The sequence below is a fragment of the Lipophrys pholis genome, assembly GCF_963383615.2.
Source record: "Lipophrys pholis genome assembly, chromosome: 7".
NCBI lineage: Eukaryota > Metazoa > Chordata > Actinopteri > Blenniiformes > Blenniidae > Lipophrys > Lipophrys pholis.
In genome coordinates, this window is record NC_137638.1 from 2,766,059 (window position 1) to 2,790,988 (window position 24,930).

At 43.6% G+C, this 24,930-nt stretch overlaps 2 protein-coding genes across 2 annotated transcripts in view; one reads left to right on the plus strand and one right to left on the minus strand.

Moving 5' to 3' along the window:
* Positions 1–10,724, minus strand: part of LOC308112638 (breakpoint cluster region protein-like) — a 48,473-nt gene extending 37,749 nt beyond the window's left edge. Inside the window, exon 1 of the mRNA XM_080468314.1 lies at positions 9,056–10,724. Within this exon, the coding sequence (XP_080324440.1) occupies positions 9,056–10,409 (1,354 nt within the window). The 5' untranslated portion in view covers positions 10,410–10,724. The remainder of the gene's footprint in view (positions 1–9,055) is intronic.
* A 1,731-nt stretch (positions 10,725–12,455) lies between these two features.
* ift81 (intraflagellar transport 81 homolog) lies at positions 12,456–24,345 on the plus strand. The gene is made up of 18 exons (XM_080466780.1): positions 12,456–12,852; positions 12,987–13,090; positions 14,422–14,602; positions 14,700–14,789; positions 14,925–14,990; positions 15,285–15,395; positions 15,966–16,050; positions 16,328–16,488; positions 16,565–16,660; positions 16,887–17,042; positions 18,174–18,323; positions 18,921–19,049; positions 20,230–20,319; positions 20,690–20,776; positions 21,898–21,969; positions 22,120–22,205; positions 22,390–22,435; positions 23,385–24,345. Exons 1-18 carry the CDS (start codon positions 12,709–12,711, stop codon positions 23,565–23,567), a joined length of 2,037 nt encoding a protein of 678 aa, XP_080322906.1. The 5' UTR covers positions 12,456–12,708; the 3' UTR covers positions 23,568–24,345.
* The last annotated feature ends 585 nt before the right edge of the window (positions 24,346–24,930 follow it).

Below are 24,930 nucleotides of genomic sequence, written 5' to 3' on the forward strand. Positions count from 1 at the left end.
TAAAAAAATATATATACTGTTCATCATCCGTCTATACCACTTTTGCCTTTAGGAAATAGTTAATCAAAGCTAAAATATAAGGGAGCCATTGTTTCAGTGGAATATATGTGCATGTGAGTTTGATATAGAAATAGATGGAGGATGTGAACTATTGTTTTGTTTGTAGCTTCATCTTGTGTCGCGGTGCAGTGAGATGACACTCATTAAATATTTGACACTGTCAGCAGATAATATCTGTCTGTCTGTAGTTGGACAACTGACTTTATGAAGAACCACCACAGATTTTTTTTTTTAGCCACGATCAAAGATATCGCTACGATTGTTTTTCGCTCATGTGAGACTGTACGAATCAATACCAAAACTGAAAAACCGCTGTCCATTGGGTCAGGTAATCGACAAAGAATAACACCGTGAGTGACACCTTGTGTAAATAGGAGCATTCACAAGAGGGCTTTTCATCTATTATTGCTTATTTTCACCATGGAGCCATTGGATGCAGCAATATGACATTTGAAATGAGGGAGCTGGACGTATCGGCGAGTTATGGCAAAGGAACCTGACTTGGCAAAAAAAAAAAATAAGAAAAAAAAAAATGGGACATGATATCTGTCACAGAGGGCAACAGAGCAGATTCAAAAAAAGACTTCAAATGTCTTACAATGAAGTCCACATTTTCCAGAAGTTGTGAATCACACTGCACTTCCTATATTAATCGGTTCTATTTGCATGAACTTAACTAGAACACACACAAAGACAAACAGGCCGTGTGTCAGCCACAATCCTGGTAGTGCCCCACTTCCACATGTTTGAAACTTCTGGTCACAAGTTCACTTCCATAATCTCCAGCTTCTAAAACCACCAATGCCCCCCAAAAAAACATTTTAACGACTTACTTTTTGAAAAGATTACTGTTATCGCACATCAACATGACGACCGAAAGAAAAAGCTTAGAAAACACAAACATTTATGCAGGAAAAAAAGAAAAAAAACAAACTCTAATTTAAAAGGTCTCCACTGAGCTGCCCGGTGGAAAAAAAACTAAACAAAAACTCAAACTCATGATTCAAAACGAGGAACTAGAAGTTAAAATATCTCCACTTCTGCTGCCACGATCGCTCTGCAGGGGAACAATTGGTCTAAAACAAACTATTGTGGCCGGTGACACAACAAGCTCCACGGGTCAGGCTGTTTGGAAGAGGGGTGAACTCATACAACATTCACCATTTCATTAGCCACACACACACACACACACACACACACACACACACACACACACACACACACACACACACACACACACACACACACACACACACACACACACACACACACACACACACACACACACACACACACACACACACACACACACACACACACACACACACACACACACACACAAAGCAGCTGAGACATTCCATAAACACTTGGCCTGCCAGCCAGCAGCACAGAGAGCCCTTTGAGTGTGACCAGGGAGGGAGCTGAGGCTGCGGGACTGGAGGGCCGAGCACGAGGGAGGATCACCGAGCCGGAGGAGGCCCGCCTGCTCATAAACATGCCACAGACTGGTTTTTTTTTTTTTCCTAATCAGGCTCATCTATGGAAAACGTGTTTGTTACTAAGTGACTCGAGGGGGAGCTAATGGGGAAAAAATATATAGTGCGAACAGTCTTACATAGACTCTATTAATAATAAATTTTAAAAAAAGGTTATTTTCTTTGATTTTTTTTGTTTGGAACAAAAAGTCCATTCATGCCTTTTACTTGGGAGAGCAGCTGGCGATGCCTGGCCTGGTGTACTGATGACCTGCCAGCTTTTGACCACTTTACCCAGTACACTGCACAGAAGAACAGGTGTCTCGCTTACACACACTACACATTACACATTACACACACACACACACACACACACACCCACACATGTGCCCACAGTAACAACACACACACACACACACACACACACACACACACACACACACACACACACACACACACACACACACACACACACACACACACACACACACACACACACACACACACACACACACACACAGAGTCAGCGGCAGAGACGGGGCCGGTCCGAGAGCTGCCAGCACTTCCTCTTGTACGCCTGCATTTACTTTAGGAAAGGGAGAGGCCGAATTCTTCAGCTTCCTTGACCACTAAAACCTCAGATGTTGATATCCAGGTACAATGACAGGCCTGTCTGCCCCTCGGCCGTGGCGGGAGGGGCAGGGGGGGGGACCTCAAATATTCATGAGTCTGCAGTTGGGTGGGAGGCTGGATGGGCACCACCGGGGTGACTCCTGCTGAGGCAGCAGCCAGCGCCGGGCTCCGGTGTGAAGCGGAGACGTTCGGACGGATTGCAGTCGCCTTTCAGACAAGATTCTTTCTAACTGACGTGACAAACCTGCCCAAGCACACAAACTGCGTCACATCACGACCCTTTCTCTGTTAAAAGCACCTAGAAATGACTGTGTTGTATTTGGTGCTATATAAATAAAGTTGAATTGAATTGAAAACACCATAAAAGACCATCTCCCCACACTTATGATTACACTAATGGGAGACTGATTATTTTTCTCCTATTAGGACGACTTTCTCTCTTTCACGGTAATACATTAACCATGAGACGGACCGTTGTTCTCCCTCTGCAGCAGAAAGCCACGGGGATGTCAGGGTGGTGATGATAATTAATTATGGCAAAATAAACCCATCAGAGAGTTGGCCTCCTTAAAGGTCTGCAGCTAATCGGCGCCACTCTTCACAGTCTGACTTGACAATTGGCCTAGATAACCGGAACCAGGAGACAACACTTAACCTTCTATTCATAGAGCGACGTCTCTCGAGACGTGTCGCTTTTAGATCGGTTGTTTCGGGTAGATTTCACAGCGGCACAGGCGTGTATTTGTGCTGTCACTCTCCACTGAAACACTCCCACAACGCGTCGGCTCCCCATCTGCGTTCACATCTTCCACACCAAAACATGAACGTGCACACCAAAATCCCAGGCTTGAGCTAAGCAAAACCACCGACATGTGTGAAGTACGTGAAGCTTTGTTTTATAGTCACAGAATGTGCTCCTAACTGCAGCACAAAGCATCTTTACAACGCTGAGATTAAGTGGGCTTTAAAGGGCTGCTTTAATAGATTACAGTGAACGCTTTATGATAAATACAGCCGGGAAAAAAAAAAAAAAAAAAGAACTTTCCTGCTGCTCCCCTAAAAGTCACAAACCACAACAAAGAGCGGTTTATTGCAGGGAACTGGCTCCCGGCCTGGAGGCCTAATCCAGCAACGTGCACAGTAATGTTATTACAACATCAGAAAATAAATCCAGACTGCTGGTAATCCACAAAGCAAGGTCCACATGAGGCAGCTGTGCCATTATGTCAGCAAGTAGTCTCCTCACGGACATTAAGCAGCGTGGCGCTCCTGACAGGAGGTGTTGGTGGGACAGAGGGGAACTCCATGCATTTTACACACCGAGGGGTCAGATGACTGGTCACAAGACGGTAGAGCCTGGATACAGAGCGGGGAGGCTTCAGCGTTGATCCCAGGAATGACAATACTAGTAGGAACAACGACGACGTCGTCACCACAACTGAGCTCGTGAGGGTCGGAGCTGAATCCAGGCCATCACAGGGCAAACAGAGACACACAGTCTTACATACAAAAGGAGAAAGGGCCCCCAAGCCTGGACGCACCAACCGCGACAACAGTTTTAGTTCAGGAGCTACAAGTGGAGCTTTTTCACTCTCGTAGTTACTCGACTCAACTCTACTTACTTTTCCACTACGTGTTAGTACCTGGTACCAGGTACTTTCCTGGTTCCTCCTCGGCCGCAGTAGATAATGTGAGGTCAGCAGACGGCAGCTGCTGATTGGCCGGCGCGTCACAGATGAGTCAAGGGGGCATCTCATTCACCCGCCATTTTTTAAACCCGATCACAACCAGAGAGAGACCCTCAGAAATCAACCAGTGGAGCAGCGACGAGCTGCAGACGTTTCTGTGTCTGGCTGGCGACCAGAGGATTCAGGAGTTCGACGGAACAACATGCTCCGAGTATCGGGAGGTCTCCGAGCCACCAGTGTTTCAAATTAACTGGTTTCCCTGTTGACTGATGACCGGTTTCCTCGACCATCCCTCACCACAGCAGAAGTTAAAAACACCTAACCAAAATCCGTAGCTGTCCTGGCGAACGCCATTTAACCGCATTTCCATTAAAGTTTAATTTGTTTGTCTTATCTTAACATCAGCTGTTATTTACGACAGTGAAGCACCATCGTAAAAATCCACATTTTGTAATATTCTTGAAAAAAAAAAATACTATTTCATTTATTATTTGAGCTGATATCCAAGGCACGTCCTCTCCGCATTATATCAGGGGTGATTACTTGTACACGATGGGGAAAAGGTTCCGATGACTCCGCCCACGCCGCGGTCGCACTTTATTGTAATGGCCGAGGCTGAGTCAAGTAGAGGCGAGGCGAGTAGGGCAGAGTAGGCACTAGTGGAAAAGTGCTAATTATAGAGTCCAATTTCATCTTCAGTGGGCCAGACTGGTAAAATAGTGCCATCATAACCTCTAAAATTTAAACTTTAAAGTTTGTTTTTGTTGCGGCACAGAGTATAAATGATGAAAATGCCAATATTTTCGTAAAAAGCCACACAATTACTACAGAAAATGTGGGTCAGACATTTTTTTTTTCTTTTGTTTTATTAAATGAGCTGCGGAAATATGAGCACATCATGAATTTTTAAAAGAACGAAAATCTCAAGTTCAAGACACTTTGGTGTCATTTAAATTACATTTAAAGATCTACAACAAGTGAGATGACACACAGCAATTTTAAATGATGTAACCGAGTGTTACAGTTTCCCTCCGCTGCAGACAGACACGTTCGATCAATTGGTGACTGTAAATTAAAAGTGAGTGTGTGTGACTGTCTGTCTCTCTGTGTCTGTCCTGTGATGGATTGATGACGTGTCCACTGGGATCGGCCTGTGTTTGACCTGAGGCCCGAAGTTGGATCAAGAAAATGTAGAAGGTAGATGGATATCAATGCTCGTAACTAGTGTGAAGATTTAAAAGTTAATGTTTAAAATTGTTCCTTAAAAAAAGGAGTAATGGCTCATGAGAAATCTGTGTTTTTGATAGGAACACAGGACTGTGAATGGCCAAAATTATACGAAATGTAATGTCAGGCGTACGCAGGATAAAAGTCAGAAAATCACAACTTCTGCCGCACTGATTTTAGCCCCCTTTTTTAAAATAGTGTCTCTTCCCAAAGTTCTCACAGTTTAAGGGCGTGTTCACATTCCCCTGTTTGATCCAGACCAGAGTTCTCTTCGGGGTAAAAAAACGTTTCATTTGGGCGACGTGAAATCTCCCACGAACTCTGAACCTAAGCTAACAAGTGATCTCTGGTCCCGTTGAAATGCTGGGTGTTGTGACGTAGTGTGCAGTGCATTCTGGGTAGTAAACCAACAAAGCTAACCGCGTGAATCAGAAGAAGCAGACGCAGAAAGTTGGACAATATCTTGCAGGCAGACGAGGAGTAGTGAGGAAGAAGTAGTGAGGAAGACTCATTGATATCTGGTCTGAAGACTCTATCGCGGTTGTTTGTGGCTGCCCATTAGCCACGAGCTAATTAGCCTAGCCACCATGGGCTTTTGGTCCGGACCAATCAATGAGCCATGTTTCTTCTTCACTTCTTCTCTGGTCAGTGTTTCAGGTGACAGCGCCCCCAAACCAGCAGCTGTTGTAATTGCATGAGATTTTCCAGGCAGTTTGATCCGGTCTCTAAAGTGAATGTGAACGGAACCAAAGGAAAGTGTGAAAATTCTCGGCTCCCCTGCCCCTCCCAAGTGAACTGGACTATCTAATGTGAAAGGCCCCTAAGAGAGTTATATTGCTTTGGGACAATGTCAATAACTCCTCGTCGTTTTTCTGTTCTTCGATTTTAACAGTTTTCCTGCAGCGCCGACTGACAAATAGCCCGGTGGAATGACACGGACCCGGATCAGGTGGATTTGAACAGTTCAGTTGTCCGAGCGGCGTGCCAGCTTACACTTCATGCTGATTATATCACAGACTCTCCACTTGTTCATCACATGCTTTGTGTCAAAGAGCTTTGGACTGGATCAACTTATATAACAAAAACACACTATTCTGCTCATCTGCTTAATCTGACCCGCACTGGATAACAGTTTTTTTTTTTGTTTTTTTTTTTTGGAGGGGGGTGGGTGTAAGCGGACAATTTTCCAGCTCCAATCCTCCGATATTCCTCCCAATCCGCTCTCCGTTGAGCGTTTGGCCTCCGCCAGCAACAATACGCGTCCTTGTGTGTCATTCACGTTGACAAATGTCTATTGCGAGGGAAACTCTCTCTCCCGCCTCTCCTTCTGTCCTTGGCAATACCAAATTACCCCGACCACTCTCCTTATCCCACTTAACATTGTTGTATTGTCAGCGTGTCAATACCGCTGCTCAATGAGTGATTCTCCTATTGTGTTCACACATCACAACAGGAAACACTGGTGGCAGGCGCTTTGATTGGAAGCCGCGTGACACACTTTAAGCCCCTCGATCCTTTTTTTTTTTTTTTTTTTTTTTGAAGCAAGTTGTCAGGGCTTTTTTTTTTTTTTTTTTTTTCCCCCAACCCGCCTTTTGTAACAAAGAGCCTCCTTAAATTTATCACGCTAGACAAACCCCTTTAAGTTAATTACTCGGCACCAGGGACAACAACGCTGATGCGTGCTGACACGAAAACACTCAGGGTGGACGCCGGGCCGGGCGGCTGGGACGCCCGGGGGGCAGCCGCCGTCTCGGTCGCAGCATCTCGGTGAGAGAGCTGCAGCACTCAGCGGGCAAAGAGCAGAAGGGGGCGAGAGAGAGAGAGAGAGAGAGAGAGAGGGAGAGAGAGAGAGAGAAAGAGAGAGAGAGGGCAGGAGAGCTCGTAAAGGGCGAAGAAAACACAGCTCAAAAAAATGCAAAACCCCAGGGTTACTGTTTGGGGTGAGATTCTGAGGAGAAAGCCTCGTTTTCTCCAAACCCCGGTAACAATGGCTTAATAGGAAAGAGTTAACGTTCCCTTTTACTTGCTCAAAATGAACAAGGGCTGCGAATGAAGCTCTCATTAACGAAACGAGGAGACACATTCTCATCAAACCTGGCCTCCTTTTTGAGGAGGTCAACTTTTGTCAGAATAGCTCAGTTCCCCTTCTTGCAATTTTTGGTTTCATCTTCACACCAGAACTGACTGAAACGCGTCACTAAATACTGACGAGACAGACGAAAACAGGAAACTGATGACATCAGAATGTGCAAAGGTCAGTCAGTGGTGGAGTTCACCAATTTTGGAGACGGGCTTACAAGGCCCCGTTTACACCACAACGTTTCAAGTGAAAACGGAACAGTTCTGCATTTTCCTTTCAGAAAGGTCGAGCGTTTACACGGCAACTTTTTGAAAACGATGTCCCGTTTCCAAGGAAACGGTGGAAACGCTGAAAACAATGTTACTTGGCACGACGGGCCACGAGTGAAATCACACACGCGCATGCAGAGAACAACGCGCTATAAGTGACTGTAAACCATAAAACTACCAAGTCCCGGGAGAATATGGACTGAAAATGATGACGCTCTGGAAGAAAACATTGTTGTTATGGTCCATCTACTCACATACGTGCAGAAGAACTATTTACTACGGCTCGTCTACTTGGAATTGAGGGCAGAGTGTTTCCAGAAAGTGTCGTTTTCCCCCCCCCGTTTACACGACGACGGAGCCAGAGCGTTCTAAAAAAACATTCCACCTTGGGAGCCGTTTTCAAAAAGTTGTGTTTTCAGTGACTCTGAGCACCGTTGTTGTGTAAACAGAGACCCAAAACACAACGAGAGTTTTGCGTTTTCACTTGAAATCGTTGCCGTATGAACGGGCCCCCAAGAATCTCCATCTTGCTTTGGAACTACTTTCAGACCGGTTTTCTGAAGACTGCCTCCATCATTTTCAAAGTGGCTGTTGGATTTCCATTCAAAAGGATTTCGATTTAGTCCAAGATTGGTTTCCTTCTGTTTTTGCACCGCATATAGTTCAGTTTCTTATTGGTTTCAGACTTATTCCTGCACTAGATTCTTGTTTGCTACTGGCTTCTTGAATAGTTCTGGGCTGGTTTGCGTGATGCTTTCTGGCTCAGTCTCTGACTTGCTTGTGAAATTGACCCAATCTAGTTTTTGAACTTTAGGCTGGTTTGTAAACTCGATTTGGACTGGGTTTTCTCACTGGATTTGGATTCAGCGTGCTTCAAGCTGATTTCTGTCTCATTTGTGGATGAGTTTCTGCAGGGTGTTTGGTTTCCACGTGGCTTTTGAATCAGATTTAGAATAGTTTAAAAAAAGCTCCCCAAAACACTTTCTGCCTGATTTACTGTGTCAGACCAGAAAATGTAGGTCTTCATTAAAGAGATTGCAGGTTCTTTTTACACATCAGTAACTTACTCCGGATCAAGGCCAGCGAGAGCAAGCCCAGACATCTCTCTGATGATGATTAGAGCAGACCTTTTATGTGCTTTTTCAGCCCTTTATGATCTCAGCCCATTAAAACCACTTTAATGTTTTTAATCCAGGGAGAGAAGAGGGTGCGTTTGGCAGCAGGTCCAGCAGATCCATACGGACCTCTTTGAGATGGAGCCCTTGGGGGGGGGGACATTTGTTTGATGGTGACACAAACCAATCAGTGAATGTTTACTCATTGTGGGTCCACGAAGTCAATCATGTTTCTTTTCTATGTTGCGTTCTCTAATAAATCTAAAGTTAGATGCATCTAGTTTGGTCAAAATAGGTTAATAGATGGACTTTCCACTTACTTTTTTTAATTAATATTATAAATTCCAGGCTCGCTAAAGTTGTGTTTACATTTGGTGATGAATGAAGAGAAGTTAAAAGGATTAAATCTGTGCTTTCTTGTCACTTGCCATTTGTCACACCTGTATTTCAGATCATCATGTCACCTTTCATACAGACTTTTACCAGTTTATGGAAATAGCAGACTTACCCAGATCTCCTTGAACACTGTTGTCGTGAGACGTCCTGCTGGACGTGGTGGAGTCCCCGTCGCAGGGCCAGATCGGGCCTGATTTTCGACCCCCGATGATGGAGGTCTCAGACACCATTCCCTGCTGCTTCAGCCGTTTCTGACACAGAGGGGTGGGTGGGCTGCTGCTGTCGAAGGACTGCTGGGACGGCGAGCGGCTTTTCTCCCGGTACATCTGATAGGTGGTGGGGCTGGGCGACACGTGGCTGGACTGGCCCGAGGAGAAGTCCTCCTCGCTGGATGTCAAATTCTCGTTGGAGCTGCAGTCCGGCGTGTAGCCTCCGCCGACGTCGTCGAAGCTCCCGGGCGAGTAGGAGCGCCGCGGCCAGGTGAGGTGAGCGTCCTCCTCGATGCTGTGGTCCCTGATGTGGATGACTCGAGTGTCCCCGTCAGTCATCATCCCGCCGACATACACACTGGTGTAAGGCTGGCAGTCCGCAGGCTGTCGCTCAGACTTTCCCCCGGCAGGCCGGATGACGCCGTCTTTCAGGAAGTGTGGGCTGACCTCTGCGTCGTCATATGACCCGTTGTAGCCGCAGTTCCCCTCGGTGGACCTGCCCCTCTGAACGGCCCGGCCGATGTCTCCTGAAGCGGCTGACAGGTTCCCCGGGAGGGAATGCAGGGACCTCTTGCGCTCCATCTGCATGGCCTGACAGCCGAGAGTGCTGATCTTGTCCGAGACCTCTCTGTCGTTGACTTTCACCAGCCCTCGCTCGTGGTGGTACTCCATGTTCACGTAGAAAGGCTTCTCCTGGCCACCCATCACCGACAGCCCCCTGCCGTCACCGGCCGTGTGAGAGTTGGCCCTCCTGATGCGCTCGAAGTTTGACCGGAGAGCAGCCACTGAGCCCGTGCCCACGGGGAAGTCCGGGAGCTCGGACTCCTGGCGGACTGGTGACACCCCAACCTTCTGTTGGGCTGGTGACACACCATCCACCTCACCTTCTGGATGAGGTTTACACCTCGCTGGCTTGCACGGCCCCCTCTGCTGCTGCTGCTCCTCTCCTGGAGCCTCCTCTGCGTGCGACCTCTGACCATCTGGGCCAATGGGAAGATCTCCATCATCCATCAGAGGAGTCCTTTTAAATCCCCATCTCTGCCCATCGTAAGACTTCCTCTCTTTCGCCAGCAGAGTCTGCAGGTAGATCATTCGAAAGCGCTCCTTGTTCACCTCCTTCTCCAAGTGCCGGATGGACGACTTGCACTTGTCCAGCTCCTGTTCGATGTCTCCCAGTGACTTCAGCTCCATGCAAGGGGGATCAGATTCAGGAAACTGGGCTCTCCAAGCCTCCACAAACCCCAACGGTTCCACCATTATAACTCTTGACACAAACTGTCCAATCAGGCCAAGAACATTAACACAGACAGTGTACTAACTGGACCTGAATGAAACCTACGACTTCCATCGTGCTTTGATGAAAAGTGTTTTTTTTTCTTCTTCTTTTCTTTTGAGAATAGAGGAGAGATGCGTTTTAGTTTAAATTTTCTACTCACAGGCACGAGCATAAAATCCCCCAAAAGCCAGAATAAACAGTCCAATTCCTTCACAAAATGTGAGATTATCCTTCTTTGTTGTAAGCTGGTCTCTCCTCTGGAGATCCTCTCCGTTTCCCTCTGCGTTTGCTGTCACACTGACTCGCAGCTCTCTGGTGTTTTGGATCTCCGTCAGCCAGCAGAAACAAAGAGGAGGGGCTGCGAACATGGATGAGATTTACGCACCAAACTCACAAGAACAACACTGATGATTCCCCCTCCGAAAAAGGCCGTTTCAAGATGAAAACGGATCACAGGTAGAGTTGACTCAAGAAAGATTCCGTTCAGAATTGTAGGCAGACGATCAAAGCAGGCACGTTGACTAAAGTGAGAGACAATGACGCGGCTGAAGTAGAAAACGCGTCACGGCGCGTCCAGCTTCAGCGCATGAATGCGCTTCCTCCTGGATGTGTTACAGTTCAGGTGGATGAACAGAAACGACGTCCCAACTTCCCGAGAGAAATCAACACTTTCCCCCCAACTTCTCGACCACAAAGTAGATGTTTGTTTGTTTTTTTTAACCCTACCAGAGCAATAAATCTTCTTTTCTTTTCGCCAGCGTTACACCAGAAGATTCTATTCATTGTGACACTCGTGTTGAAGCAATGCTTTAAAAAAACCAAAAACAAAAAAACCCTGTGGTTAAATCCAATCAAAATGTAGTGTGTTGCAATCTGAGCTTTCACCTATCTCAAGGTAAATGGCGCCACCTGTTGGTCAAGTCCGAAACGACGGTTCGTCCATGTACAAACTGTTTTGTTTTGAAGTTTTTGAACATCTAAATTCAGCATATTTGAAATTATGATTTCACATTTATTGCTGTTTGTATTCCAATTAGTCTTTACAGGATTGTTTCTATGTTGTCAGTTAACGCTGAAGCTTAGAAAACTGTAATGAGCTGAGAAAACACAGAAATAGACAATTCTTACATATTGTGAAATATATATAGTGAACAGTATACATAAGAATATATATTGTTATATATTGTTCAGTGCATATTGAAGTGCATGCCAATTCATATATTTTCTCAGGTAATTAATGTTTCCTAATACAGTCTATTTTGCTCGTATAACTGGTGAATTAAATGTGCCGCGGTTCCAAAGAACAGTGAGGATTTATACACAAAGAAATCTGATCACAGAATTTTAAAAAATATTGAAATGTACTATTTATATTGTTGTGAGCAAACATTAAACACTGTAGTTCCTATCTTTGTGCCAGAATACAATAGAATAGAATAGAATTTATTAACACGAGAGGGAATTTTTTTTACAGCGTTGATCCACACAGAATAGAATATAATTGAAGGTGTAGAAAGGTAAAATATCAAATGGTCAATATAACCATTAAATAAGTACATATCGAATCATAACATGTACAAGACTCTACTGTGACTAATATGTAAATGGTAAAAGATTTACGGTGAAAACACAACATAGTCTGATGGAGACAGGAAGGAAAGATCTGAGGCAGGATGTTTTATTTCCTTTATTTCAGTTCGTCCCAAGCTGATAATTTAACTTCAAAACGTCAGAGCGTGTTTGTTATACCTAAATATGTGCGTGTATTGTGACGATGCTGAACATAAAATACAACATTTGTTTGTTACTGTAATGTCGTTATCAAAATTTGTTCAAATTTGAATAACAGAGACATAATTGTGATATTTTCCTGCTTTAAATAACGGAAAAGCCACCGTGTTTGTTGCTATTTTAGATATTTGCTGAAGTTTCTGTGGTGCTTTTTAACACATTTTCTGTGCACTTTAACGCGACACTAATCCGCCACCAATTCCACTTCCGGTTAGCAACCAATCAGCGACGCCGTTCCCGTTGCTAAGGGGTTGCGTCGTTAGCAACAGTAGCTGTGTCTGCCTGCGACATAAACTAGCACATAATTCACGAAGAGAAGCGTATCTAGGGCGGGTTAATGTACATATACTGTTATGTATTTGTAAAGGCGTGTTTCCCAACGAAACAGAGAAGCTGCCAAATAGTTATTACTGGGGGACTGAAGTTAGTTAGGCGCGCTTAGCGAGTGACGAGCTCCGTTAGCTTTAGCGGCTAATCCAGAACTTCAAGATGAGCGAACAACTTAAATTCATCGTTGAGCAACTGAACAGAGAGCCGTTCAAGAAACACTTTAACCTCATCACGTTCGACTCCCTGGAGCCGATGCAGCTGCTGCAGATTTTAAACGATGTTCTCGCTGAAATAGACCCAAAGGTGAGTGAATATAGCTTGAGCAGCTTTTTCAAGTCATCACTACTATTGTTTACATCTGTGTCAGACAGTGCTCATACTATTGTCATGTTCTCTGGGTAGTCATTAATCTGTCATGTTTGGTTTATTTTATTCAGCAAGCAATAGACATCCGTGAAGAAATGCCTGAACAAACTGTGAAGAGAATGTGTGCACTGCTGGGGATGCTGAAGTACAAACTTCCCGGAAATCTCACAGATCTGTAAGTATCTGATACTAGTTTCAGTGGAAGTGTTTCATCTACTAACTCGGGTCAGATGAGTTAGGTGATTCCCATTCGAGATATATACATCTCACGGGTTTTACAGGTCACAGCTATGAAATTGTACTTTAATGTGCACTTTTTTCATTTTTACAAATCAAATAAGGGTTTCACTGATCTGAAACAGTGTTTTTAGGGATCTTTATCCTCTGTATGATAATCTGGTCCAGATTTCAGAAGTGGTGTTCGATCTGGACCTGGTCCAAAGGGATCTAGGTATGAAAAAATGTTTTATGTGATATCTCCCCTTAAGCATTTTCACAAATAGATTAAAGGTTATATAGATTCAATATTGGTTGTTGGACGAAGATAAGTTGTCTGTTTTTTAAAATGTTTTTCCTTCAATACAATGTACAGAAAATGGATAGTCAATAGAAAAACAGTCACTACTCATTTCAAGTTTTTTTCCATTAAAGATCTCAATATTATACAGCTACAACAATTTCACATGGGTGTTGTGGGTCCAGAAATCTTGTATTCAAAGTTTATTGCGTTTCCTTGATTTTCCTCCATTTGAATATTGGATCATAGGAGCTGCATTCAGAATCTGCTGTGTCTCTGTGAGCTGGACTGGCTCCGCCCACACATGCCCATCTTGGGAAGAGGAGGAAGTACTTCCTTTCATGGTGCCATGTGCCAGAGCAGAGCTGCCTAATTGTGGGAGGAGTCAAAGGGAGGGCCTACCTTGATTGGGATTAGCTAAACCCCCGATGACACTATATAGGGTTTGATTTCTGATTGGCTGGTTGGAGCAACACACTTTTTAAAACCTGAAACAAGCCAGGGAGAGAGAGGACAGACTGTCTTCACTTCTGGGGCATCATTCCAGGCATGGCGACAATTAGTACTGATGGAAAAAAAATTGAAAGTGAATTTTGATTAATATCACCCCTTTAACTTTCCCCTTAACTGCCCAATCAGAAGCTAACTTCAGCTTCATCGTCCACACGGGGGTTAAAGCACTTTCCATCCTCGTGTTTTTACTCCATCAAACTGCTTCTTGGCTGTAGGCTTAGTGAGCACAGTGGCTTCTAAGATACACAAAACAAGCAGGAACAGTTTTTCGCTAAACCAAATAAATGTAAAATGATGAAGATATCAATAACAGAATAATGAAAATGTGCATATTAACCAGAAAGTGCCACACAAACCTTGTAACTAATGTGTCAAGCGGAGCCTTTTCAATTGCTCTTTATTATGCCAAACCATAAGTTTTTGCTATCTGCATTCTTGCGGCATGTTGCCATTGTTTGGTTTTTCCCCTCCAACAGGAGCAGCTTCAGACAGGGTCTGGTGATTGGCAGCAAACCTGTGGTCCACCCAATCCTCCACTGGCTGCTTCAGAGGGTCCCTGAACTGAAGAAAAGAGCTTACTTGGCTCGATTTCTATGTAAGCTCGAGGTACCAGCAGAGTTTCTGCAGGATGATGTCATCAATGACACATATCACCAGGTTTGCCAACAATCTAGAGATGCAGTTATTCAAGAAGTTCAGTACATTTTAAGATATTATAATTGTCTAAAAAGCTCAAAATGTTGTGCGTCTGCAGTATGAGGAGCTGGTGGAAGAATTTAAGGCGTATCATAAGGAGTGTGAGCAGCTGAGGACTTCAGGATTCTCCACAGCGGAAATCAGGAGGGTAAAAAACATTTGTTCACACTTTCTCACCACTGTTGGTGAACTAGTTTAAAATATTTCATATTTTTAGTTTGGAATCATGTGAAATACTGTATGTCCGCCGTGTTGGTAAGAAACCTCCTTTCTGCCATCACAGGACATCAGTGCCATGGAAGAAGAGAAGGATCAGCTCATTAAACGTGTGGAGAGGCTGAAGAAGAGGGTAAGTCACACTGTCCTGGGAGGCTCTCTCAATGTGTGAAGGGCTTTAGGATTCACTGAGGAATGAAAACACGACCCCGGCCATACATTAGCAGCTCCTCTAATAGACTTGACAAGTGTCTGACAAGCTGCAGGGCTGAGAAGTAATGAGGTGCTGATTAAATGAGTCTAGGCCCTGTCAAGAGGTGAAACCTGATCCTGTCAGGTGCTTTGTTTTTGTTTTGGTTTTTTTCCTCTGCTGATCATGTGACGTCCTGCACTCAGACGTCATCTTGTTACCTATTCGATCCACTAGGTGGAGTCGGTGCCCAAACATGAGCAGATGCTGGAACAGGCCCGGCAGCTGCGGGTGGAGAAGGAGAGAGCAGAGTCCCTGGCTCACCAGAAACAAGAACAGAAGCATCAGGTAAATCCTGGTGGTCATCACTCACTGTTTTCCCACCACTTTTGTGTATATCATCCAGACACCAGAGTCTGTTTGAGCTAATGCTGTGTCTGTTGTGCTTTGAAGAAATTAGAAGAAAGAAAATAGCAGGAACTCTTTTTAGGGGTGAAATTCTTTAGCACGCTGTAAATGTACCTTTATGGTTGCACAATATGTCAAGCAGTGTGAAGTATCACCTCAGGCTGTATACAGCTCCTGAACTAATATCTATCTACTTTAATGAAAAGCAAACTACAGATGAGTGGTTTATATGAATAAAGAAGGAAACATTCTTATCCAGTGGATGTGCTGTAAAACACTGCAAAAATGTACTACCTGATAATAACGTGCTTGTGCAGGGACAGTTCACATTTTAAGAGGCTCGTTTACCCTTTTTGTTTTGAACTTTTATCAGTTTGTGAACTTCACCTTTTCCTTTTCTCAGACCATTTTCTTGTTGCCGAGCTGTATTTGAAATAGTCATACTCATCGCTGCCGTTTAGTGTTGAAGGGCTTACATGGATGTTTTGCTAATTATATTTGTGACTTCAGCTGTTTCAGGCGGAGCAGCGACTGCTGCGGTCACAGCAGCAGTTGAAAGATCTGCACCAGGCCGCAGCAGATGCCAGTCCAGAGAGTGAGTACCACGGTCCTGCTGCCGTCTCTGCAGGGCACAGCTGGATGAGACGTTCAAGGGCAGAGCAGAGTGCGAGAAGGGCCTGTCTGCTAATAGGATTTAATCTGTCCAGGCCCTCTGATTATACTTTGACGCGCGATATGAGCGCTTATCTGATGTTGAAACTGTCTCCTTTTGTTCTCGTCTGGCTTCAGTGTCCTCAGACGGAGGGATTTATACTCTTACGGTTTCTATAATGACCTGTGCAGTGTGTACTGAGGTGCTCTCTCTTCTCCAGGCTTGATGAAGAGACTTGAAGAGGAGATCAAGACCAACTCCTACCTGATCTCTGAGAAACGCAAAGAGCTGGAGGGCATGAGGCGCACAGTGCACTACCTGCATAAAGTGGCAACGGAGCCCGAGCCGAGCCAGGCTGATCTTCAGGAGCTGAAGGACAAAGTGAGAAATGTCTGCGCCGTGTGTCACTGAGTGGGACTCCGATGTGTTAAGCTCTCTCTCGTTCACACTCTCTCAGATCAAAGAGGTGGATTCTCAGATAAACCAGCTGATTGAGAAGAGGATGATGAGAAACGACCCCATCGATGACAAACTGACGCTTTTCAGGCAACAGGTGCTGAATCTGTTTTTGTCTTTCACCTCTAAGTTTGGGGTTAGAATGATCATGTATGAGGCCTTTCGTTTGCAAATATCATATTGCTATTTATTTTTTATTTGCCTTCTACTTTTCTAGAATTCACATCATTTGGTTGCATTTGTTTTTTATTAGTATGTGCTAAATGTCACCTGGTTAGAACCGTGTTCCTTATGTTTGTGTGCATGTGACACGACTCTCGTAGGCCTCCATCATCACACGAAAGAAGGAGTCAAAGGCCGAGGAGCTTCAGGAAGCGAGGGAGGAGCTGGCGGCAGCAGAGAGGAAGCTGAGGGAGCGGAGGGAGAGGACCGGCCACACACTCACTGCAGACGGAGAGGAGGTGGTCCGTGGTGACGAGGTAAAGCGCCCGTGTTGATTCTCACAGTCGCAAAGAAATGCGGGAAATAAACATCAACCATATCAGTGCATTTATTCCCAACTGGATTGATCTCATTAGTCCGGTCAACAACCAGAACAGAGAAAGACACCAGCAAACATCAACGGCTGAAACTGAAGCTTTTTATTTAAGTAAACAAGAAGATTTGCAAACCTCAGAAAAAAACGTTTTTTTTGTTGTTGTTTTTTCATTCTTATCCAAACACAGACCGGCTCACTGTCTAATGTTACTTCTGCCTCTTCCCTCCTCTCCCGCGTTCCCATGCACGGCCAAGTATAGAACACAAAAAATACCCAGATCAAGGAGCTGTAGTGGACAAACTTCCTGAAATCTGGTCTTTTCCTTAATCTGTAATCTGAAAATCTAAACCAGCTGGACACTTCAAACAGAGCCTGAGGCATAGAAACTAATTATAACCTGACGAGTGTGTCTTCTCTCCTTTTGGGGCATGTTCTACTCTGAGCTGCCGCAATGAGGAGCACAAATTAAATTTATGGGGGAAAAAGTCAAACGTCTCACAGTAAAAGTTCTTTGGTTGGATCTGTATCTTTATAATCTGCTGCCGGTGTGTGTTCATATCAGGGAGGTGAGAGCTGAAGCCGTATACTTATTACGTAAAATTGTCTTCCTGCTGTTGTTTTGTTACGGTGGGATGCCGTCTGACCCTTGACCTTTCTGTGTTGGGTGGAAAATGAACAAGTGGATATTTAAAATCTCAGTCTGTGTAGAGTTTGTATGTTCTTCCTGAGTGTGAGTGAGTTTTCTTCCTCCCACAATCCAAAAAAAACATGAATTCAAAATACATTTTTAAGGGTTCAGACTTTTCCTGACCTTTCCTGAGTTTAATGCATGATTTACATTTACATTTAGTAAAGCAGGCGGCAGAATGTAGAATATTACCTGTAGGACATGATGTCATGTAGTGTTGCTCCATAATAATTACCTGTTTAGTGACAATAGAAATCTCTTCATGCAAGTCTGACAACTTTAAATTTTCTGTCCTTTAATAGAGCTTTTGTGCATATATTGTGTTTATATTGCACATAACAATGAATCCCATCTCTTTTTTTTTTTTTTTTTTGCTGTCCACAGCTGAAACGTTTGGTGGGGAAGCTGCGCAGTAAGGGCACGGTGTACAAGAAGAACCGTCAGCAAATCGCCGAGCTGAAGGCAGAATATGGAGTCCTGCAGCGGACAGAGGAGATTCTCAAGCAGAGACATGAGGCCGTCCAAGAGAAACTGGTAACTACTTAAAACCTGAGGTTTTTTTATCCTTCTGGAGGATAAACTGATTCATAAAATAAAAATTGATGACGGACTGAGACCTGTAGGTTTTTATTTTTGTTGCTGTGAACCATGAGACAAAAAAGCTCAGATATGACTGTAAATCAGGGTTTGATTTGTGACTCAACCAGAAATGAAAGATGATGCAGGTATGATGAAAACAGAAAGGCTGGAAAATACATCAATTTTAACTCACATTTCATAATCAAAGCTTTATGGAGTCCAGTCCTGGAAGAAAAGCTCAGTCCGATCTGCGTTCGTCCTGCTGCCTTCAGGGCACAAATATAATCTGCTGTGATGCAGGAAGAACAGGATTAATAATTCCTATATTCCTTCATCAGACCTTTGAATACCACGTCGTGTCATTATCGTGTGTACTCACTTTCACTGCAATCTGAGAACCAAATTGCCCCTCGGGGGGAAAATAAAATGACTTTGAACCCGTAAAGAAGGACGCAAATAAAAGTTTGAAATGTTGAGTGAGCAAATATGTAGCTTTAGATAAGTAATACACGTATGTTCATTGTGATTTTTATATATTTCTTTTCTTTAAAGGAAACCCTGGAGGCCGAGAAGGGAATCTCTGGCTACAGCAACACGCAGGAGGAGCTAGAGAAAGCTTCTTCCATGAAGAGCGAGCTGGACGAGAAGAAGGGCCGGACCCTGGATGACATGTCTGAAATGGTGAAATGGTTTATAACCCCGTTACACATATACTTAGGGTGTCAAACATAAGGTCCGTGAGCAATTTTGCACACTGTGACCGCTTTAACGACATAATGACTTCTGTTGTTTTTGGTGTTTTACTTGATTTCTGTGCTCCTTACTTCTGCCCTGTGGTTGGTTACTAGATATGAAATAATGAGGGACGTTAATGGATGAAGCATTCTTTTATTAGTTAATTGGACAAATTCTTTGTTTTTTTTAGTACTCTCAATGAATGCAGTGTGTGGAGGCGTATCGCAGTTGAGTCAGTCTTTTGCAGTATGTGTTTGACGTCTCAATTACAATAAATTTGCGAGAGATTATGCAGCTCTAATACACACTCACATTCATCAGGAAAGGTATAGTACCGGTTAGCCTTAACGCACAGGGAGACCATGCAAACTCCCTCCCACTGTCCTCTCACCAGGATCTTCTGATTGTGAGGCGAGAGTACTTCATTGTTCCCTTTTGTAATAAAGTACATGGATACTTAACGTGGTCGTCCCGGCGCAGGTTGAACTTTCACCTTATTCTTCACTGCAAAAATCTTTGTGTCGGCGCACATAATGAAACTGCAGATTTCTCTAAATGATCCTGTAAAACATCCGACCTGACGGGACGCCTGCGACAGTTCAGCTCGTAAAAAGAGTGTGACGTTTCTCTTTTTGGTGAGCGTGGGCAACATCCACACTTTGCAGCTGAGAAATGTTGATCAGACTTGTCATCATTAGTCACTTTCCTATCATCTGCTTCCTGTTCTTCTCTGAATCCCTTCAAAGCCATGAATTTGACGTGTTAATCAATGTTTTTCTTCACTGTGTATATACAGCACTGTGCTAACGTTTCAGGCACGTGTGATTAAATCCTGCAAAGGTTTTGAAAATAGGAGTGTATTTATATCAATGAACAGAATGCAAAGAGAAGGAGCAGAACAGAAATTATCTTAATGTGTGATCGTAATTTGTCATTAAACCAGCATTAGATGTGTGGAAGAAAAAAACTAAACTTTCAGAACATAGTTTTGGAATTCATTTGGAGCCACTCAGCTGCTTTCCTGGTCATTTCACAATGTAAAGTCCTATTTTTTTGTCACCCTATCGTCGTCTAAATCTTCCGTACAGTTTTAATGCGGTGTGTGATTTTGGTCTTGTTCTCACAGGTGAAGAAGTTAAACTCCATGATCGTGGAGAAGAAGTCGGCTCTCGCACCAATTATCAAGGAGCTGAGGCCACTGAGACAGCGCCATCAGGTGAGCGTCATCCACCTCACAACGCATTCGGCTGGCAGGCCTTCCACGCCATATCAGCGCTTATTACGAGAGCCACCTGACCGCCTCATGACAAAAGATATTATCCTTCGGGTCAAGGCGGGTCACCATTCCTTCACCATGCAAACACACAAAGAGAGATGAACGGTCAGATTCACGCCAGCAGGCAAATCTTATCATCATCAAACGCTTGTTATATTACATGAGACTCCACGCGGAAAGTTTCCTCTCAGACTCAAACTGGGGATTTTGTCGTCTATAAATGAGGAGACCTTAACTTGTCAAATCTCTCATACTGTGTGGTGACGAGTCTGTCTCTCTGGTCCTGTGTTTGGGGTTACCATGGTAACAGGAGCTCAGCCAAGAGTACGAGGAGAAGAAGATGCTGTACGAGAGCTGTGCTGCTGGTTTGGAGAGCAACAGGTCTCAACTGGAACAGGTAGGCTTATTTATTTTAGGTGTTTGTACCATCTTCTATCCCCGATTCATCCGAGTCGGGGTCACAGGAGGCCGGAGCCCAAAGGAGGTCAGACTGTGGACGGGTCACCAGGTCATCACACGACACACACACACACACACACACTAGTTTCACATCACATAAAGCCCATGTGAGAGGAGGACCGGAGTACCTGGACTTTCAACCTCAAGAGTCCAGCAAAAGTTTATTTTTAAACTTTTTTTTCACATTTTAGACTCAAATCAACCTCTTTGTAAGGAATTTATGTTATGTTCTATTTGTCTGTATTTTTTTCTCTCTTCCGTATTACTTCTCTTATGTTTAGTTGTTTGTTTTATGATCTTGTATCACTGCTGTCTTGGGTAACTTTGTGGGTTTTTAAGGGGAAAGGCAAAATGCGCCTTGGCTTCTGCCTACACCCATTTGGGCTACAGATATTGTGAAAACAAAAAAAAAACATGTGCGTGAACTTCCAAGCACTATGAACTAAACGCACAAAATTCAACTTTTGAACTGAAACTGAAATAAACTATTCATTCATTCAATTTATATATAAACAGAATATTGTGAAACTTCACTGCATCACATTTCAAAAGATGGATTTTCTCTTTGGATCTCTGTGATGAACTGTACACATAACGGAGTCCTACTCATTAAGGTTTTGGATTTCTACATTGCTTTTCCACTGCTTCAGCAGTCCTCAAAGAACTTTTACATTCACATTCACCCATTTATACACCAGTGACGGCTCAGTCCGGATATTTAAAGCAGTTGGGCATTCAGTGTCGTGCTCAAGGGCACGTTGATGCATGAACAGGTGGAGATCAAACCTGTAACCTTGGGATTGAAAGAAAACCGCTCTACCACCTGAGTCATGGTCGCCCCTGACGATAAATACTGACTTTTTGAAAGCCGACATGCCGCCTCTTGCACCAGACGTGCAGAAGTTATGAAACGTGGTAATTTGTCACTGGAACAGGCTCCGCCCTCCTCAAACACAGTAAACAGTAAACAGCGTGTTTAGAAGGTGGGCGGATCGTCTCCCGCCTGATATGTTATGTCTCTGTTACAGTGACACGGTGGTTCTGTCCTTTTATTTACAGGATGTAAAGGCACTGAGAGACGAGACGGCACAGAGAGAAAACCAATACCACCACAACAACTCCATGTCGGCGGCAAGTATCTGAAAAAAACATAAAAAAATAAAGCAAACAATCCACCGTCGTTTTTCACTTTTCCAGTCAGATTAGGTCCGTTTCTAATTTACACTCCGACTCAGACTGGATCCGGATTATTCACTCTACGTACACTCTTGTCCGTCGCAGATCACCGAGATGCAAATTCAGCGGGCGGCCGAGGAGACGAAGGCCTACGTGTCCTCTGATCCGCAGGAGAGGAAGAAGACCATCAGGTGGCGCTCCCTCTTCAACTGGCCTTTTTACCCCGACGAGCTCTTATTGCATCACAGCCCCTTTGTTCTGTCATGCAGCTAAAACAGACCCGCCACAGATCCATCGCCACACCTCAGGAGATCATGAGTATACAATCCAATGAATGTCTCAAATAGAACTTTTTTACTTCTCTGCCTCTTTCAGGGACGCTTACATGAAGAACATTTCTGATCAGGAGTTACTCGGCAAGGTGAGGAGGGAGAGCGTCCAAAGCCTGACGTGTAGACGCAAAAGGTCCAAATCTTTTATTGTGTTAACAACTTCATTGGCGGAGAGACAGGTTTGTCAAGGACACTCATCTTGAGCCTCACGGAACACGACGACAGTGTCGCATAATTCAAGTTTTATTACAACCAATGACTCATGTTACTCACAAAGTATAACAAATACTTTAACAACCAGAAATACATCATTTTCACATAATAGTAATAATTATAATTATAATAATGACATATTTATTAGTGCCTTTCAAAACACTCAAGGAAACTGTAAAAAAAAACTTTTTAAAAATGCAGTTAAAAACAAGTAAAAAAAAAAAAATATTGTAGCAGTAAAACAAGACGTTCCGATATTTGCCATCCAAGGTTAATTCAGCACCATCCTGACCAGAGGGGTCCCTGGTTCAAATCCCTGGACTGGTGTTAAATCTTGGTAGAGAAAGTTAAACCCGCCACCTGGAGCTCTTGAGCAAGGCTCCAAAGATCCTTCAATGCTCTCGAGGCGCCACATCGCAGCTATATAATCAAAATCAAAATATAATCAACGCAAAACAAGTACTCATGACGTTGGTCCCGTGATTTGGAGTAAAATTAAAAGTGGAGCCGGAGGCAATTGTTGAGTTTTTTCATTTTGCTTGGAGCTTAGGATTCTTCTCTCAGGAACCTTTTTATTACATAACTGTACATCTATTTTCCGTATGTTTCGTTGGTAAATGAAGTTGAAAAGCTTCTGCAGTGACTCACATGTCTTCAGGTGTATTTGAAAGTATCACCATCTAGGAAATCCACTGATTTGACTCTTGAGTTTAAGGCCACGACAGAGAAAACCCTGTATAGTACTCATCTCAGACGGGACGTCTTACTGCACTGCAGACTGTTCTTCTGTCTCACTGACGACTCTTCACTTGTGTGGAACTGCAGAAGTTGCGCGAGGAGCAGAAGATGGTGAGGGAGAACTACGCCGAAGACATGGAGCAGATGGCGCTGTGGAGCGACCTGCAGCAGCTGATGGAGTGCAAGAAGCAGTGCTTCATCGAGGCGCAGAACCAGGCGTCCATCGGCCAGGTCGTCCAGGACGAGGAAAAGGACATGCTGCTGCTGTGAGGCCGCGTCCGGGAACCGGGTCCAGGTCCAGGTCCAGGTCCAGGTCCAGGTCCAGGTCCAGGTCCAGGTCCAGGTCCAGGTCCAGTCCAGTCCAGTCCAGGTCTTTGAAGCTACAGTTTATAAAGAGTTTATTGGTTCATTAGTTGTTAATTTCCTCCCATCGTTACACTCAGCAGTTGGGTCTCTTTGTTTATCTTGTTTGAGAATGAAATTGACATTTTTGGCTTAAGATTGGAATTCCAATTCAAGAATTTGATGGGTCTTTTGCTGCTTCGTAACTAAAATGTTTCTTATTGTTCAACCTGAACATCTCAGCCAATGTGATTATTGTGTGTTTCTATTAAATATATCTTCTGTTGACTCTGACTCGTGTTTCATCCTCTCATAAATTCCCAATTCTGATCTGGATTTGTTCACCTTTGAGTATTTTATAGCGAGTATATCATGTAATGTAGCAAGACAAGTGCAGTTTAGGAATAAGGAAATCTTTTAAATGTTCAGTTTGATTCATAATCAGTTAAAAAATATTTAAAAAATCAGTTTAACACGAAATTTTGATTGTCAAAACAGGATTTATCAACTAACAAAGCTCACGTCCGTCCACACTGACTCATGTTGTTCCAAACAAATGTCTCAATGAAAGTTAGTCTATCTTTATTCATTGGATCTAGTTACAATAACTCTGTGTTCGTATATAAACTGAGCTTTATTTTGCAGGTTCCTTCAACTTGATTGTACAGGGAAAATAAAAAAAATATTCTGGACTACAAATCACTCCAAATATACTGTTCACTGGTGTTACTGTATTTAAATTACTGTACAGATGTTTGGTGCAACACACACTACAGCCACTATCAATTCTACAAATAAAAAGCAATAGGAATATTTAATAAAACCGGATATAGAGATCATATAAATCCACTCTTATACCCGGAGAGGCGATTTATAATGAAAACACGGTAGACACAACAACACTGAAGTCATTTTGTCTTTCAATGTGTGGAGTGAGTACAAGGAGGAAGCAGGGCTTTGACACAAAAATTTGAATTATTTATTGTTTGTTTATATTTATTCACTATTTTTCTTGATAATTTTGATATATATTTGTTTGTAAATGAGTACAGAAATGACGACAGGGCTGTGTGTTAGAAAGACTTGGACTGTGGGGACTGAAGTTTTATCATTATTCATCATTGTTTTATTTTACCGATTATGTAGGTGTGTAGATTCTGTTTTAAGTTCATTTGGTGGTGGTTCGAGTGCCACCTACTGGCAGAGAAATGTCATTACTGATTTCTGGTACTGGGCTGTTCAGTTGACTATAGAACAGTGAAGTTAGTGTGCGTTCTTGTGTAATTATAAG